The sequence below is a fragment of the Eucalyptus grandis genome, chromosome 5 (assembly GCF_016545825.1).
Source record: "Eucalyptus grandis isolate ANBG69807.140 chromosome 5, ASM1654582v1, whole genome shotgun sequence".
NCBI lineage: Eukaryota > Viridiplantae > Streptophyta > Magnoliopsida > Myrtales > Myrtaceae > Eucalyptus > Eucalyptus grandis.
This window is the reverse complement of record NC_052616.1, coordinates 6,311,271-6,330,151: the sequence shown is the minus strand read 5'-3', so window position 1 is coordinate 6,330,151 and position 18,881 is coordinate 6,311,271. Positions and strand designations below refer to the sequence as shown.

The window sequence follows — 18,881 nt, the reverse complement described above, 5'->3', positions numbered from 1 at the left end:
AGACTACATTGATCAGTCAGCTTCATAAATCATCTGAGTATTGCCAACCATAGGCTGAAACTGTTAGACTTGTTATTTATTCTGCCAATAGCTGAAAACTCGATTAATGGCATCATGCTATAGTTGACCCCGTGCTGACACATGAAGTAAAAGAAATTATCAGGAGACCATAATGATGCAAATTTATTGCAAAATTAAGAGTCAAACCTTTCACAAAGCGTTGAGCACTACAACCATTCTAACTCCATTCGACAAACCTGGGTAACAAACAAATTAGCTTTGTTTCCTATCGAAAAAGAAAAAAGGTTCTACGCAAATATGAAGCATAAGTTGAATAACCTACCCATCTTTGTCAAATTAAGATCAAATGGTATTAATGCTGTAAAGCCTAGATAGAAATAATTTTTCGTGGTAACTGTATATATCTTCATCCGTAACTCAACTTCACTGAGGTAGCAAAATAAACAATTGATTAATGGAACGTAACTAAAACTCAAATTACTTCAAATTACTTAATGCTAATCAGTCAAGTATTCAAGTCAACACTTTAGTGAACCCATCAATAGCTCTTGCCTTCATAGGAAGGCCATATAAACTAGGCATTAAAAACGTCCAAAGCCTAAAGGTCCGTCAAATCTCTGGCAGAGTGATTAACTTCTGAGTGTTATACAGACAGCAATTACAATAGGGTGAATCACCCGATATATCCCCGCAAAAAAATCTCTCCCTTTTGCAGATAATAGCAATGGTTTTCTTATTATCTCTTTTTGCGAGCTGTTAGACTGACAAAATGAGAAAAAAACGTTCAGGAAGTTAAGCCAAAAACAAAAAATATCCATCATTCATGACCTTGCTTTGAAGTTTCAATTTCATGGCATTAAAGTGTGGTTTTAATTTTTTAGCTTCTCTTACGTTTCCGTGGCTTTGTCCTAAATCGAAATCAATATGGTAAATCAAGAAAATCAAGTGAATCTCCGACCTCTCTCTTCTAGTCAAATCCAATAGAGATTGACTTATCTATCAAGTATGCAGTTTCTATTATATCATAAGTCTACATATTGGTAATTTCTTACAAAAAAATCCTTTCACTATTTAGCGATTGTCTAGGATAACTAATCTCACTCAAGACATACGGCTTAGTTGATCAGCCTGCCTATGCGTCAACATCACTCCAACTCGGGCACAATGCTTCTATGAGGTTATTACTTGATAAATCCTATTTGTCGCGTCTCGGCTGTAATAGTGACATAAAATGTGACAATAAACAATAAACATCTTAATAAACGCAAGACACATAATGAGTTAACGTGAATATTGAAAAAATGAAACTAACCGTCCAAACATTACAACAAATGTTTCCACAATTCCCCTCCAATTGAAAATATTTTTATGTCTACTCGTCTCGTCTAGTGGTAAAATTTCGACCGCATAGGGCCACTTCCTTTCTTGCACGTAATATGCAATGCTTTTATGTGGTGCATGACTGTTATAGCGAATTGAGAATCACTTGGCAAATCAACCGGAAACTCATTATTTTAACAGAAAATGAAGCTAGAAACTCACCCTTCAAGAGCTTGAAATGTCTGTAAATAGGGCTTTGAAATAAGAGATTTGCTAACGCCAGTATAGAAGAAGAGGGAGGACTTGCCTTCTTCCCTGTAATATGCAATGCTTTTATGTGGTTAACGAATTGAGAATCACTCAGCTAATCAACTAGAAACCCATCATTCTAACAGAAAATGGAGCTAGAAACTCACCCTTGAAGAGCTTGAAGTGTCTGTAAATAGGGCTTAGATCTGCTAGTGTTGGTATAAGAGAGGAGGGAGGACTTGCCTTCTTCTCTGTAATATGTAATGCTTATATGTGATGCATAATTGCCATAATGAATTGAGAATCACTTAGTAATTAACCAGAAACTCATCATTCTAACAGAAAAGGAAGCTAGAAACTCACCCTTGAAGAGCTTGAAGTGTCTATAAATAGGGTTTGGATCTATTGGCCCAGTATAGGAGAGAAGGGATGACTTGCCTTATTCCCTGTAATATGCAATGCTTCTATGTGGTGCATACAAGTACTCATAATTGAGTCAGGATGCCGGGTTGAGCCCAGATGCCTTGGTAAGCTAGCACTAGGATGCCTCGGATAAGCCAAGATGCCATAGTTGAGCTAGGATGCCTAACTTGAAGCTGGATGCCTCGGTTGAGCTGGGAGGGCCTGGTTATTAAATTCGAAGATTAGCTCCTTTGTCCGTGGCCCATTGCACAGATTTTGCACGAACCTTGCATGAACCTTCCACGCCTCTCCGGCCAAAGGGACTTGTACGAGGGCAGTTTCACTCCAGCATCAAGCGAGCCTCCTTCTTACTAGCATCACCATAGCCACTATCGATTGCCAATTCACCCCAATCACAGTGCTAATGGTTCTCGTGGAACATAAAAAAATCAAAATGCTACACGTGAATGATTTAATTGACCGAGAAAAAAACCTTAAATCTAATTAAACATTGAAAAGTTTCATTTTGAATTTTTCCAAGCGAGGGATATGGTGGAAGAAAAATCGAGCGAAGATGTTAATAGTTAATTTTTCTCATAAATCACAAAGAAATTTAGTTATTTATTCTCGAGAAAGCCTAAAAAATCAAAAAGTTACACGTAAAGAATTTAATTGACCGAGAAAAAAATCTTAAATTTAATTAAATATTGAAAAGTTTCATTTTGAATTTTTACAAGTGAGAGATACAATGGAAGAAAAATTGAGCAAATATGTCAATAGTTAATTTCTCATAAATCACAAAGAAATTTAGTTATTTATTCTCGAGGAAGCCTCAATTAAAAAAAAAAATCGTAATCTCGGTTGCAGAACATAAACACAAATTCACATTGCATTTTTACATCCACTAAACACATATTCACATTCATTCAAATAAACGATAGGCACAGCAAATAGAAACTGCACTTCAATGTATTTGACTATATTGATCAATCTGCTTCATAAATCATCTGAGTATTGCTAACCACAGGCTGAAACTGTTAGACTTGTTATTTATCCTGCCAAGAGCTGAAAACCCAATTGATGGCACGATGTTATACTCGGCCCCAGCTTTCAGGTGCTGACACATGAAGTAAAAGAAATTATTAGGAGGACCATGATGATACAAATTTATTGCAGAATTAAGAGTCAAACCTTTCACAAAGCGTTGAGCACCAAGTACAACAATTCTAACTTCATCCGGCAAACTTGGGTAATAAACAAATTAGCTTTGTTTCCTATCGAAAAAGAAAAAATGTTCCACACAAATATGAAATATAAGTTGAATAACTCTACCCATCTTTGTCAAATTAAGATCAAATAGTATAAATGCTGTAAAGTTTGGATAGAAATAATTTTTCGTGACAACTGTATATATCTTCATTCGTGACTCAACCTCACTGAGGTAGCAAAATAAACAATTAATTGATGAAACGTATCTAAAACTCAAATTACTTCAAATTACTTAATGCTTATCAGTCAAGTATTCGAGTCAATACTTTAGTGAACCCATTAACAGCTCTTGCCTTCATGGGAAGGCTGTATAACCTGGGCATTAAAAAAGTTCAGAGCCTAGAGGTCGGTCGAATCTTTGGCAAAGTCATCAACTCCTGAGTATTATATAGACAGTGATTGAAATATGGTGAATCACCCGATATATCTCCACAAAAAAAAATTCATTATTCATGATTTGCTACTTCCCAAATTAGATAAAAATGCATAAGAGTCATTACATAATTTATAAATCAGGAAAAACGAATAATTAGTAAATAAACATAAATTAGTTGGGACAAAATTTGGCTGAATAAAAAAATGGAGGATTTGAAGTTTCAGTTTCATGTAATCAGAGTGTGGTTTTAATTTTTTAACTTCTCTTACGTTTCCGTGGCTTTGTCCTAAATCAAAACCAATATGGTAGATCAAGAAAATCAAGTGAATTTCTGACTTCTCTCTTCTAGTCAAATCTAATAGAGATTGACTTATCTATCAAGTATGCAGTTTCTATTATATCACAAGTCTACATATTAGTTTGTTTAAAGAGATATAATAGATAAAAGTAACAATAAGAAGAAAGTCAACTTCTTACATGCATCATTTCACTACTTGGCGATCGTCTAGGATGACCAATCTCACTCGAGGCATAAAACTTAGTTGATTAGCCTACCTATGCATCAGCATCACTCCAGTTCGGGCACAATGCTCATCTGAGGTTATTATTTGATAAATCATGTTTGTCGCGTCTTGACTATAATAGTGGCAGAAAATGTGGTAGTAAACACTAAACATCTTAACAAACGCATGACACAGAATGAGTTAACGTGAATATTAAATAAAAAAAAATGGAACTAACCGTCGAAACATTACAGGAAGTGTTTCCACAATTCCCCTCCAATTGAAAATCTTTCCATGTCTACTCGTCTTGTCCAGTGGTAAAATTTCAACTGTATAGGACCATTCCCTTCCTTGCACGTAATATGCAATGTTTTTATGTGGTGCATGACTAGGAATTGAGAATCACTTGGTTAATCAACCGGAAATCCATCATTCTAACAGAGAATGAAGCTAGAAACTCACGATTCAAAAGCAAGTGTTTGTAAATAGGGCTTGGATCTGCTGGCGCCCGTATAGGAGAGGAGGGAGGACTTGCTTTCTTCCCTGTAATATGCAATACTTTTATGTGGTGCATAACTGCCATAATGAATTGTGAATCACTCAGGTAATCAACTAGAAACCCATCATTCTAACAGAAAATGAAGCTAAAAACTCACCCTTAAAGAGCTCGAAGTGTCTGTAAATAGGGCTTGGATTTGCTAGCATCGATATAGGAGAGGAGGGAGGACTTGCCTTATTCCCTGTAATATGCAATACTTCTATGTGGTTGTCATAACAAATTGAAAATCACTCAGGTAATCAACCGGAAACCCATCATTTTAACAGAAAATGGAGCTAGAAACTCACCCTTAAAGAGCTTGAAGTGTCCGTAAATAGGGCTTCGATCTGGTAGCCCAGCATAGGAGAGGAGGGAGGACTTGCCTTCTTCCCTGTAATATGCAATGCTTCTATGTGGTGCATAGAAGTACTCATAGTTGAGCCAGAATGCCTAGGTTGAGCCCGAATGCCTTGGTAAGCTAGCGTCAGGATGCCTTGGTTGAGCCGAGATGCCGTAGTTGAGCTAGGATACCTAATTTGAAGCCGGATGCCTTGGTTGAGCCGAGAGGGCCTGGTTATTAAGTTCGAAGATTAGCTCCTTCATTCGTGGCCCATTGCACAAACCTTGCACGAACTTTGCATGAACCTTCCACGCCTCTCCGACCGAAGGGACATGTACGAGGGTGGAGTACGAGGGTAGTCTTCACTCCAGCATCAAGCGGGCATCCTTCTCACTAGCATCACCACAGCCACCATCGCCAATTCACCCCAATCACAGGGCTGACGGTTCTCGTGGAACATAAAAAAATCAAAAAACTATACGTGAAGGATTTAATTGACCGAGAAAAAAAACCTTAAATCTAATTAAATATTGAAAAGTTTCATTTTAAGTTTTTCCAAGTGAGGGATATGGTGGAAGAAAAATCGAGCGAAGATGCCAATAGTTAATTTTTTCCATAAATCACAAAGAAATTTAGTTATTTATTATCGAGGAAGCCTAAAAAATCAAAATGGTACATGCGGAGAATTTAATTGACCGAGAAAAAAACTTTAAATCTAATTAAATATTGAAAAGTTTCATTTTGAATTTTTCCAAGTGAGGGATATGGTGGAAGAAAAATGGAGCGAAGACGTCAATAGTTAATTTTCTCATAAATCACAAAGAAATTTAGTTATTTATTCTCGAGGAAGCCTCAATTAAAAAAAAATCGTAATCTCGGTTGCAGAACGTAAACACAAATTCACATTGTATTTTTACATCCACTAAACACATATTCACATTCATTCAAAGAAACGATATGCACAGCAAATAGAAACTGCACTTCAATGTATTTGATTATATTGATCAGTCTGCTTCATAAATGATCTAAGTATTGCTAACCACAGGCTGAAACTGTTAAACTTCTTATTTATCCTGCTAAGAGCTGAAAACCCAATTGATGGCACGACGTTATACTCGGCCCCAGCTTTCAGGTGCTGACACATGAAGTAAAAGAAATTATCAGGAGGACCTGATGATACAAATTTATTGCAAAATTAAGAGTCAAACCTTTCACAAAGCGTTGAGCACCAGGTACAACTATTCTAACTCTATCAGACAAACTTGGGTAACAAACAAATTAGTTTTGTTTTCTATCGAAAAAGAAAAAACGTTCCACACGAATATGAAGCATAAGTTGAATAACCCTACCCATCTTTGTCAAATTAAGATCGAAGGCTATAAATGGTGTAAAGCCTGGATAGAAATAATTCTTCGTGGTAACTGTGTAAATCATCATTCATGACTCAATCTCACTGAGGTAGCAAAATAAACAATTGATTAATGAAACGTAACTAAAACTTGAATTACTTCAAATTACTTAATGCTAACTAGTCAAATAATCGAGTCAACACTTTAGTAAACCCATCAACAGTTTTTGCCTTCATGGGAAGGTCGTATAACCTAGGCATTAAAAATGTCTAGAGCCTAGGTCAGTCGAATCTGTTAGCTTTTGCCTTCATGGGAAGGCCGTATAACCTAGGCATTAAAAATGTCCAGAACCTAGGTCAGTCGAATCTCTGGCAGAGTGATCGACTCCTAAGTGTTATACAGACAGCGATTGCAATAGGGTGAATCACCCGATATATCATCGCAAAAAAATCTCCCCCTTTTGTGGATAATAGCGATGGCTTTCTCATTATCTCTTTCTGTGAGTTGTTAGACTGACAAAATGAGAAAAAGACGTTTAGGAAGTTAAGCCAAAAACAAAAAATACCCATCATTCATGGCCTTGCTATTTTCCAAATTAGATAAAAATGCAGAAGAGCTATTACATAATTTATAAATTAGGAAAAACGAATAATTAGTAAACAAACATAAATCGGTTGGGACAAAATTTGGCTGAATAAAAAAATGGAGGATTTGAAATTTCAGCTTCATGGTATTGGAGTGTAATTTTAATTTTTTAGCTTCTCTTATGTTTCTGTGACTTTGTTCTAAATATGGTAAATTAAGAAAATCAAGTGAATCTCCGACCTCTCTCTTCTAGTCAAATCTAATAGAGATGGACTTATTTATCAAGTATGCAGTTTCTATTATATCACAAGTCTACATATTAATTACTTTAAAGAGATATAATAGATAAAAGTAACAATACGAAGAAAGTCAACTTCTTACAGGCAAATCCTTTCACTACTTGGCGATCGTCTAGGATAACCAATCTCACTCGAGGCATACGGCTTAGTTGATCAGCCTACCTATGTGTTGTAGTCGGTCGGTCAGTGTCCATCCGACCATGGTTGATGTGGTACCCACAACACCTATAATGATGTCCTAATAAAATCGAAATTAGCACGGGAGCTATTTACCATACTGTTTTTACTAGAACATCGTCATAGGAGGTGCCGATACCAAATCTACCACGGTCGGATGGACAACGGCCAAGCTGCTACTACACCCACAAGTCCTTCTCAAAGTCTAGACAGACCTCAATGATATTGTCAAGCTGAAAAACATGGTCTGAGGAGTCCCACAACTACAAATTACCATACTTGCATGCGGTAGTGAAGGAAACACTGAGACTGTACCCGGCAGCACCTCTGTTCTTGCGCCGCAGCCGGAGCCAAACCCGCACGGTAGGCGGATACACCATACCCACAGATGCAAAAGTCTTCTGGAGCGCGTGGGGCCACGGACTAAGACCCGTAGTTCTGGTCCGACCTGTCCGAGTTTGGCAGGAGAGATTCTCCGAGGGGGGAGAGGCCTCCAATTTGGAATGCTCAGGAGGGACGGTTCGGGTTGAAAGTTTGTGCGGAGCTGCAACTGGGGGACGGACGGGATTGTAATGTATCCTGAGGGTACCTAACTTGCATCTCCATGTAAAGGAATAGTTGGTAGGATCCATATTTGTGCGATAATTTTACAAAAAAAAATCAGGAAGCACGTGGGGTGACGCCTTTTTCTGTAAACTTAGTTGTTTAATAGATGAATATCATATGTTGTCTTCGTATATTTATTTATGTTGAAAATTGTAAGGGAAGATTCCCCAAATTGACAGAAATATTGTCCTATGGGTTTGAACTTCGATAATTAAACGAAAAGTTTGAAGGACGTTTGATAAAGTAAAATTAAGAGCCACCAAATCCCAAATACTCCATACCAATAAATTGCCATACTATATAACTTAATAGACTATAATGTGCCTTTAAACTATTGGGCCATAACATGTATATATAATAGAAGTCCACCAAATCACTTAATATACTAATTTAATAGACATATCTTAGAATGTCCAGCATTATCTTAATACAACTTCGACCCACAAAAATAAGGAAGAAACTTTAGCTAACAAGAACATATTTTCGTGAGCAATAGTTCACGCGGCGCCAGCGCGTCATTTAGGTTATGCCATTTCGTTACAAAATCATTCGAATGTGATTGTAAAGTCTTTTTCATCAAAAATGTGCGACAATGTGTGTTTCGAGTTAAGTCGAGGCGGGTCGGATTTGGATTTCCTTCGGTAAATTCACATCGGGTTGAAATCGTATTTCTCCCTGCAACAGATACTGGCCTAAAGTGAGAACGCTTAAAGAAGGCCCCTGTCGAGTCCACCTCGGCGGGACGATAGAAAATGGGCCGAGGCCTCGAGCCTTGGGCTCTGTTAATAGTGTACCTATTTCTATTGCAATTTCTTATAGAATTTCGTGCCAGCTAATTGAATTTTGTCATTATCTTCTGCCACCTAGTGATAAATTATAGAAAAATCACTGCATCTACCTTACGAATATGGCGGGTGTTTTCGATGTGTATCATACTTTTTGCTTTGATGAAAGAGTATTTTTTCCGTAATTTCTATAAAAATGGAGGAGACGGGAGTTTTAGCGAAAATCAAGTACATACATGTGTTATGTACAAGTATTTTACAATCAAAAGTCTTGGGCATGCAAATTTTTCAAATATTTTTTTTGTAAATCTTAAAAGTCTCGCAATCTAGCACTTTTCTCTAATGGGAAATATCCAAACCCTTTCAAAATACCTATATATTGACAAGCAAAATAACATGTACTTCTGTTTTCATATACTTAAAATATATATTTTTAAATTTCGTAATTTGGTATTAAATCAGGAGCATAGTAATACATAATCATCTCTCTCTCTCTCTCTCTCTCCTTTTATAATCGTTATGCCAATATGAGTTTTCCATCCATCTGTTTTGGCGAAGGAAAGGAAGAGGCATCGATTTAAATTATTGTCATTTTAGCCTTTATAAGAGGACAATTAAAGGGAACGGACAACCAACTGTGCTTTCCAGAGAGCTCGCCTCCAAGGGCTAATCAAGCACATTGAGCAAAGAAGAAGGCACGAATCAAACTCCAAAGCCGAGATAAAATATGGCGTGAGTGACTAATGTAAGACTAGTGTTAAACAATTTAATAATGATGTACCTGAGAAATGACCTCCATAGAGTGTCTCGAGGTCGAGATCCGGATAAGTCGAGTACACAATAATCGCGGTATAATTATAGTAAATTAGCTAGCTAGAGCCTCCCCGCAAAGAAATCGAATTCACCATGCACACATCAAGAAAGCCGAAAGCAACTGAAATGACCAAGATCTCCAAAAGCCGAGATTCACCCCCTCTAATGAATCATAACAATCCGTGTGAAGTATCTCCTCGTCAATCAGATGTATGCAACGTGATCCGTGGACCTCAATAAAACATCGTCGATGCCAGAATCAGGAATAAGCTCAAGATTCCGCTCCAAGCTATCCTGCCGGCGTCGCTGTCGCCTCCAGCTGTCGCTGTAACATTCATTCACCATTCTGCTATTAGAAACCAAACACTCATACCAATCGATATGTCTCAATCGAAAGGAAACACAGAGTCTCACAAAAGGGGATGCACGATACAAGTCTATCTTATTGCTCGAGCCTACAACATCAGCAACACTTAACCACCCGTTGTTTATCCTCCTTGAATGCAAAGAGTTACCTGATATACTCATTGGTTCACTTGTCGATGCAGCAGAAGATGCCGCTCGAAGGTTAGCAAGTAATGCTGTCGGCAAAAGATGCCGTGTTGACAAGTGAACTATTGAGTATATCAGATTACTCTTTGCATTGAGCATGACGGCTTTCTAGCAATGACAAAGGTAATGCCATCGGCATCAATGGAGATTCCACATATGTAAATCGAGCAACATGACTCCAATGGAGCGATTCTTCTGATCAGCTCCTACAGTTCTTGTCCTAATTCCACGTCTTTCTGTCTTAACCTAGAACAAACTCAGGATACCATGAACTATCTATGTATAGAAGCAATGTGACATCAATCCCAGAGAGAACCCAAAATTTGAATTACCTGTGATGTAGACTACTCAAAGCGACCATAACCAGCCCCGTTTGATTTTTCTATCTGTCATGAATCTGCTATTGCATACTTGCTCGCCCTCATGAATCTCATTCACGTGGGACAGCTATGCCAATAGAGTTAAGGCAAAAGACAGACATGGACCACAATAATTTTCTGGGGAAAATGCCGTGGCTTCAATCATTTTCCCCCCCTAACGTAAGATTTCCACAATCCACGAGTCAACATTGGAGGCGCCCGACAGCGTCGGGAACCGGCAATTTCCGGGCCCCTGTTGGGTGTTCTAGACGAACTATCTTCTCACTTAGATTTGCTTTCCCCCCTAAACCAGCTACAGATTTACTCACTCATCTGGAGGTTCGACAATGGCGGATCGACATTCAAATACACGAAGGCATGGCCGTTCACGCTCTGAATTTCGGAACTAGAATTGGAGAAAAAAGGAACGAAACTGCAGCACCCGGATTTACAGGCTCAACGACCCGGAAATGAAAAAAATGGGGAAACGAATTTCTTACGTGGCGGCGGCGCCGTCGTCGACGACGATGGAGGCGTGGCGGTCCCTGCCGATCAAAAGAAGAGATTTCATGTCAGAAAACCTCTGCTCCGACAATAATTATTCACACCGAAACTCAAAAAGAGAAAGAATCGCCGCACGAGCGAGCTCGATTCAGTTCCGAATGTCAGAAACGAAGCAAAATTCTCGCGGATCGAGCTTCCTTTTTTGGCAAAACCCTAATTCGTTCCTCCCCTCTCGATTTTTCTCCTTCCCTCCTTCCCCCGTCCGAAGACGAGATCGTACCGTTGCATTTGCTGGTGTCTCTGGAGACGCCGCACCTCCTCGTGAGCTGGAAGGCCTTCTGGACGTCGATCCCCATGGAGATGAGCAGGCCCGGCGACTTGAGGACGTTGCAGAGGCAGGTCAGTTGGGTGTTCACCACCTCCTTGAGCGGGGTGCAGCACGTGTCCGGCGGGGTCGTCGTCGTGTTCAGATAGGCGGCGCAGTCGGTGAGCTTCGACACGCAGGTCTGCGCCGGCGTCTGCGCCCCCGCGAGGGCGGCGGCCAGAAGCAGCAGCAGCGCCGCCGCCGCCGCCGCCGGCAGGAGGGGCATCGCCCGGCGAGAAGTCGTGGCCATGTTTCTCTCTCTAGACGATTCCTCTCTCTCTCTCTCTCTCTCTCTGTGCGTGGGAAGGAGGAGCGAGGTGGTTTGATGATGGGTTCGGATGGAGTCGACTCGGTTTATATGGTGGCGACTCAGTGAGCCCGTGACGGCCGAGTTTCGTGTCTGCTTCTTCTTCCTCGACACCTTCAGTTTGGGCTTGTTGCTGTGTGAAAAAGTGTGAACTATTTGAAAACTTTCGTGAGCGCGGCGTCCCCACGCGCTTGCTTCTCGCGTGCCCTCACGCGCTCCTTCTTTTTCCTCCTTTTTCCATTCGCCCGAATTCATTATTGTTTGTTCCGCCCGACGTGGCGTGGCGGCATTCGCTCTTGGCAGTATGGGAAGACTTTGGACGCAAGTCTTTCCATTTCTTTTTTCCATCAGGTATTTGATTTTAAACATATCAAACCGATACATATATAACGATTTATCCCTAAATCCCTGGATTTGTAAAGCTATAATGAATTTACTTTACATTAATTTATGTTAAATTTTATCGTCAAATTATTGAATTTAATGACAAATGGTAATTGACGGGTATATCGATTTGAGATTTTATCATTTGTTTGTTATAGAGGTAACAATTTGTGCTTTTTTATGATATTAATTCAATTTAATTGAAAGTAACAAATAAAATGCACCAGTTTGAAGTTTTTTATTATTAAAAATTTAATTTGAGGTAAATTTGTTACAACTTATAAGTTCATCAATTTGAAATTTCTTCTTAATATTAACACTTTTTTATTTGTCCAATCAGGCTCCTATGTGCACAAGGGTCTTTAGCGTAAGAAATCTTGTATTTGAGATTTGGTGTAAGGTGCAATAATTAATATCCTAGTTTATCTTATATAACTCATCAGCTTAATATCTTGAGTAAGAGTGAATCATAATCCGATATGTCAATAGTTCCAAAGTTGAGCTCCTTCTCAAATGATTACACAAAGTTAAGATATGGGGCTTTTATTGTACGATGACTAATTCAATCATAAACTTTTTGATTATGTTAATTTAGTCCTAAACCCTTTATGAATTTACCAATTTAATAAGGAAGCTACGATCCTCGTGGGCCACAATAAGGGCAGGCAAGGAGGGCCAGAGCGAGGGCTTATGAGTCCTCATCAGCCATAACGATAGTGTGCAAGGGTTACAACACCCTTGTTGTGGCTCGTGAGCCCTTGCTAGATATGACAAGGGCATTTTTGAATATGACGCTCACGTTGGTCGTGTCAATACTCTGATCGGCTTTAACAAATTAACCCAAATTGATTACGCTCAAACTAGGAGGAACTTCGATAAAAAAAAAAAACTCAGGTTAATCCTAAGGACTCTAATTAGATAAACCTTAAAACACAGAAATACAATAGGACAAAAAGAAAAAAGACGCATAAAATCAGGATACGACCCTAATCACTATCAACACGCAGCTAGAGCTACGTGTATTATTTGGGAACTGCACAACCATGTTCACTCTATGTTTATTTCGTTGAAATAGTCATCAGAAGCGAACTTTCTGTTCTTTAAATGACGAGATGGACAAGCAAATTACATTTCGTACGTCATGTGCGCGACATAGAAAGTGACCAATTAGGTCGAGAATTTTGAACATCAAACGTAAAGATTTGATCTTACCGCCCCCTTGAATTGACAAGTCAAGATTGAAAATTTTAAAATTCGGATGGCCCTCGATTGGATTTTTGATGTCGCTTTCGGGAAGGAACCAGCTGTCCAAATTCCAAGGCGCCACATGCTTATGTCAGAAAAAGAATAATGATCTTTCAAAATATTTGACCCGCCAACGCACGTTTTATTTGCTAATATCTTGCTCTCTTTTTCTTTTTTAACTTAGTTGGCTAATTATTGAATTAGAAGGCATCGACTGGTGAATTACATATCTTTACCCCCACCAACCCAATTCGTTTCTTGTTTGATGAGGGGGATTGCCCAAACTCGTAGCCAATTCAACGCCTGTCGCACAAAAAGAAATTCAATAAATACTCCCTATTTTTAAAATTATATCCATATATTTTCATGCGCATCTCTTATATTTTCGATTCATAAAACTCACTATTAGGTAGTAAAATTTAATGGGACGTCTCACCTACTTCTCGGATCCTGTCAAACAACGTGTATTTCCTAATCTACAATTCTCAAAAGAACAAAATATCGGACAATGATTGGCTTAGATGTACTCAGAAATCAATCGCGGGCGTCTATGCTACTAAACAAATGAGGGGGAGAGAAAGAGTCTCGTTACAGCCGGCGTTTGCGTGTAGAAATGAAGCATTATGGTCAACGAAAGTACCCTAATAATTTTCTGTGCCCGTACAATATTGATTGTTGAACGACGATCGACTGCGACAGGATGGAGCCTTCTTCAAGCGGACAGGAGACGTTGGATTTCCCCAATTAGACACCGACGAGAAAAGCGCCAAAAAGAATAGAGTAATTATTCTAAAATATTACCCTAAAAAACGACTAAAAAAGTAAATAATTCGTAGGTTTCCTAGCATTTTACACGGTGGTGGCGGGTGAAAATCACGCGACATCCCACGGAGATGAAAACCGGAAAAGAAAAACCTCCTTTCCGACATCTTCACGCGGTTATCCAAGAGACAAAAGTCCGCCATTCGCGGGGGTCCTGAAATGTCCTCCTTTCGCACCTGAAAAAAGAGGACCCGGTCCGAATGGGAACCGATTTGCGAAGAAGTGTTAGGCAGAACGGGATTGTGTTCAATCTTGTCCCGAACCCACGAGCGATGTGGCCGGAAAGAAGCTGATTGCATCTTGATAAAATGTCCGCCGGAAGTGCCAAAAAGAGTCGTCGTCGAGACATGTATAGATTTGGGAGACTTCCTCGCTTCGTCGATGGTGAACCTATTAAACGGGTGAGTCAGGTCAAGTTTAGGTCGGATTATAAATAGTATCTGACCAAAATTAACCTATCCACCCATTTATAACTCATTTTATTTGTATAGCATTTTTTTGACTCATGTCGATCTAACTTATATTGTTAAAACACATTGCCATTCATTCCAATTTACAAAAACTTATACCTAGAGGAACGCGTGAGTGGGAGGCTATGTGAGAATGAGAGAGAATGAAAAGAGAGCTATAAAGTGAGCTAGATATAAATAGGTCATAAACCCATATATGACTCATATAACACCCATAGTATGTTTAAACCCGTTTATACAATTTACTTGATTTAATTAGCCCAGTTATGATCTATTTCACATTCATATGGGTTAACAAATGGGTCTATGACCTATTTTGACTGGTCTAGTGGACAGTAAGCGTGGTGGTGATAATGGGAACTGCTTCCTTTCGAGGGAGATGGGCCCGGAGAAAACTTTGGGCCCATCGAATTGGATTGAGGCATTGTATGTTGGGTCGAATGGGAAAGCCCAAGATAGGGTCTTCATGGGCCGGACCGGCTCAACTCTATCGTCCTACTTTTCTCCTTTTCCGGAAAAGCAAATCTCGAACATCAGGAGATGCGGAAAGGCATTAAAGACGACACGACCTGCCCCAAACTTTGGGTGTCTTTAGCTTTCCACTTCGATTTATGTCAACATCTTGGTTAGTACTTTATACGCAGTTGCACAATAAAATTATTGGTTTGTTTATTTGAAGGAAAATTATTCTAGAATTTTTTTTTTATAACTTTTTGGTATTTAAATGATGGAAAATTAATCGATCTTCGATAAGCTTAGAACGAGGGAAAGTAGCTTTTCCTTCTTGCTAGAAGAAAATAACTTTTTCTAGACCACCAAGCAAATAAAACTAACTATTTTCCTTTTAAAATGATTTTCATGAAAAAAAATTTCCTTTATTATGAAATTTTTTGTAAAACAAATGTAACTTGAGTGTCTTCGAATTTGGTGTTTGAATGTGTGTGGATACGCATGTATGTTTATTAACTTTCTAATGTAGGTATACATTAATTTAAAGTACTGAACACTTAATTTGGACACCTTCAGTCACGGATCAAGTGAATTTCAACTAACATAACATCGACCAAGGAAATTTCACTCGGTCGTGACGGATGGTGGTCTTAGGTAGTAATTTGCTCTAGATAAAGTAACTAATGAACCAAGTGGGACAATGCATTGTTATGTTAGATTCTCTCTTGTCGAAAAACTTCAATTTGTAATGAGACTAATCAAGAGTAACTTAATGAAATTTTCTAGTGATCGGTAAGTTATTCAGAGAAATCTTATCCACATATCGCCTCGGACACCTTAATTACAATTCAACATAAATACGTAATTCTGGCCATGGAGCCAAAGAGGGGCATTTGATGTTGAAGAATTGTACCTCATCTTTTCTCTCAAGAATTCTGGTATTTCTAGGTTGCCTAAACATCTAAATATTTTATTGAAAGGTGTCTTAAGAAGAGTTGTTAAAAAATGTAGGGATATAATTATTTGAAATATCTATATATATATATATATAGAGAGAGAGAGAGAGAGAGAGAGAGAGAGAGAGAGAGAGAGAGAGAAATGTCTCTCTAGAATCATCTTTTTTCCATGAGTTTTTAAAATTTTGCATACTTCATAATTGGCAGGAATGTTGTATTAAATCTCTAATAAGCTTGAGTTTCTATCGTAATGCAACACCAAAATAAATTTACGTCTTCATGTACTTAAAAATAAGAATTTTCACAAAATAAACTCAAATGACCGTATTGCCTAAACATTGGTTTTGAATGACTTATTTTCTTTTCAACTCACTTAGTTTTTAGAATCGATTTCATTTCTTCATGAATAAAGATAAAGTAAGATTTAAAGATTATTAAATTCACACGAATAGTTAGGTTTTGTTGCATTATTTATTAATTAATTAAGTTGACATTGCATTACTGGAATTTGGGATTGAAAATTAAAGTCGGTTGTGCTATAAATGTCACCCTCCCCCAAGCCAGATTTCTGGCTTCATCACTGCGTAATTCAGCCTCTAAATCTATCTATTTATACCAAGGAGGAACCAAATTTGCTGTGAATTTGGGTGGAGCCTTCGTATTTCACTATCCGTCCTCTATATCTACGAGTGGAGTCCCGACCGTCGAGACCTCGACTCTACACCTTCTCTTCCACAATAATCTCCATCTAGAAGTATTTGAAATTCGTGATCTTCTTAAATTTATCACATGTAAGTCACTGTACACTCAAACCGAAATAAAGAACGTTCATCTTTATCCAAAATCGGAAGCAAAATCCACAGTAACAAGTCTTAATAGACGCATCCTTAAACCATTGGTAGAACATGGGTGATGCTTAAGCAAACCCATGTTTTTTTTATTTTCCAATATGTCTAGTGAATAAGGAAAGGAGAAAGAAAAATCAACACGTGAGCTCAAAATGATAGTTTTTCTCCTCCACGCAATGCACGACCGCAGACTTGAGGCATACCTAAAGGTTTGACCAGGTTTATGTGGGAGATGCGATCGATAATGGGGGAGGTTTTCTCTCAATGTGTTTTGTCTCGTCCAGGCGAGGCTGGCGAGGGCTTCCCAGTGCTCGCCAGCCGTTGCCGGCCTCTGGCGTTGGCTAGGCAAGGATCCCCTTGCCGAATCCGGTGAGAGGTGGCCTCGCCCAGCCCTCGCCAGCGCTCGCCAAGGGCCGACAAGGGCCGGTAAAGACCTCGACTCTAGCCTTTATCTTTCTCCACAATCTCCATCTAGAAGTACTTGAAATTCGAGATCTTCTTAAATTTATCAAATGTGAGTCACTGTACACTCAAGCTTGATATAAAAAAACGTTCATCTTTATCCAAAATCGAAAGCAAAATCATTATAACAACTCATAATAGACGCATGTTTAAACCATTGATAGAACATGTGTAATGCTAAAGCAAACCCTTGGTTTTTTATTTTTCCAAATTGTCTTGTGAATATGGAAAGGGGAAAGAAAAATGTTACACGCGAGCTCAAGGGGATTGCACGACTACAGGCTTGAAAGCGCGTAGCTAAAGGTTTGACCAGGCTTGTGTGGGAAATGCGACCGATAATGGTGGAGGTTTTTTCTCATTGTTTTTCGTCTTCCTTCGTTTTCTTTTTGCAGCTACTAATGAAATGGAGTCAATCCAGCAACGCTGTCTCCCAATTAATGCAGTCAACCCAACAAAAATCAACGACTATATCGGGTTTAGTCAATGGATCGATAGCGTGTGCCTAGAAAGATGTAGTCCCAATTTTAGTATGGATCACTAGCTAGTTTTTAAAATTTTGAGTTGGCTAACACAAGCTTATAAAATAAAAATATATAGGCATGATAATATTATTATCGAGATTCGCATCTAAAATAGCTGTCAAGACTTGCAATTTATCCAACCCAATGTCACCTACTTGAACCCCAACCTTCCCTTCAATCGATCTTTTTCACGCCTGTTATTTCATGTTTTCTACTTACCTTTTCGTTCTTGGGGTATCTTGTCGTACATCCACGCGTCTTTCATATGTATACGAACCAGTTTCCACGCGAGAAAAGTGTTTATAGGAACGTTCAAACTCATAGAAGAAGAAACGTTTGCGTAGCATACGAATTCATCTCGACAGTCAACTTCATGAACGTGGGGCAGCTGCGGATAAACATGGATAACCTCAACGTTCAAGTAAGTTTTGGTTTGAACAGATCTGAAGGATTGGTAAGAAACCTATGTCCAGCTGCAGGCAGAGACAAGGGAGAGAAGGGAATCGACGCCGGCATTGCCGGTTAAACTATTTCCAAGAGAAATCTTTAATGCAGGGACCGACCCAACAAGGACAAAACGAAATGGAAACCCTAGACCTAACGAACAGCTTCGAAATAACTGGCTCCGGCTGTTTTTTTTTTTTTTTAATTGCCAACCCGTGTTATTCTAATGCTTCGAGGCAAGTGGTAGGTGACTTCTAGACACGTGAAAGGGGATCAAACTGACAGGTTGATATTGTGCAGTTTGCCATCTTCTGCGATCCTCGAGATACGAGAAACGTGGACTTCGATTGTTTAATCTGCGGTTGCGCACGAATTATGCGTTAATCTATTGTGGTAGTTGCATGAAATCGAGCGACTCGGAGGAAGCATCCGGAAAGGAAGAAGAACTCACCTTGGGAGGCATGTACTCGGCTGGATATTGGCGTCCTCAGTTCATTCTTATAGGATTATTGTAATTTTTTCGTTGTAGAGTTGTTCCTCAAGTGTCGGCCCTCCTGTATC

The 18,881-nt window shown here is 39.0% G+C and overlaps 1 protein-coding gene across 1 annotated transcript; it reads right to left on the bottom strand.

Annotated features, from left to right (window-relative positions):
• Nucleotides 1-9,537: 9,537 nt before the first annotated feature.
• Nucleotides 9,538-11,855, bottom strand: LOC104443722 (non-specific lipid transfer protein GPI-anchored 8). The gene is made up of 3 exons (XM_010057233.3): nucleotides 11,328-11,855; nucleotides 11,044-11,088; nucleotides 9,538-9,957 (listed from the first exon to the last, which is right to left on the bottom strand). The coding sequence occupies exons 1-3, from the start codon at nucleotides 11,659-11,661 to the stop codon at nucleotides 9,866-9,868; spliced, it is 471 nt and encodes a 156-aa protein (XP_010055535.2). The 5' UTR covers nucleotides 11,662-11,855; the 3' UTR covers nucleotides 9,538-9,865.
• Nucleotides 11,856-18,881: the final 7,026 nt, after the last annotated feature.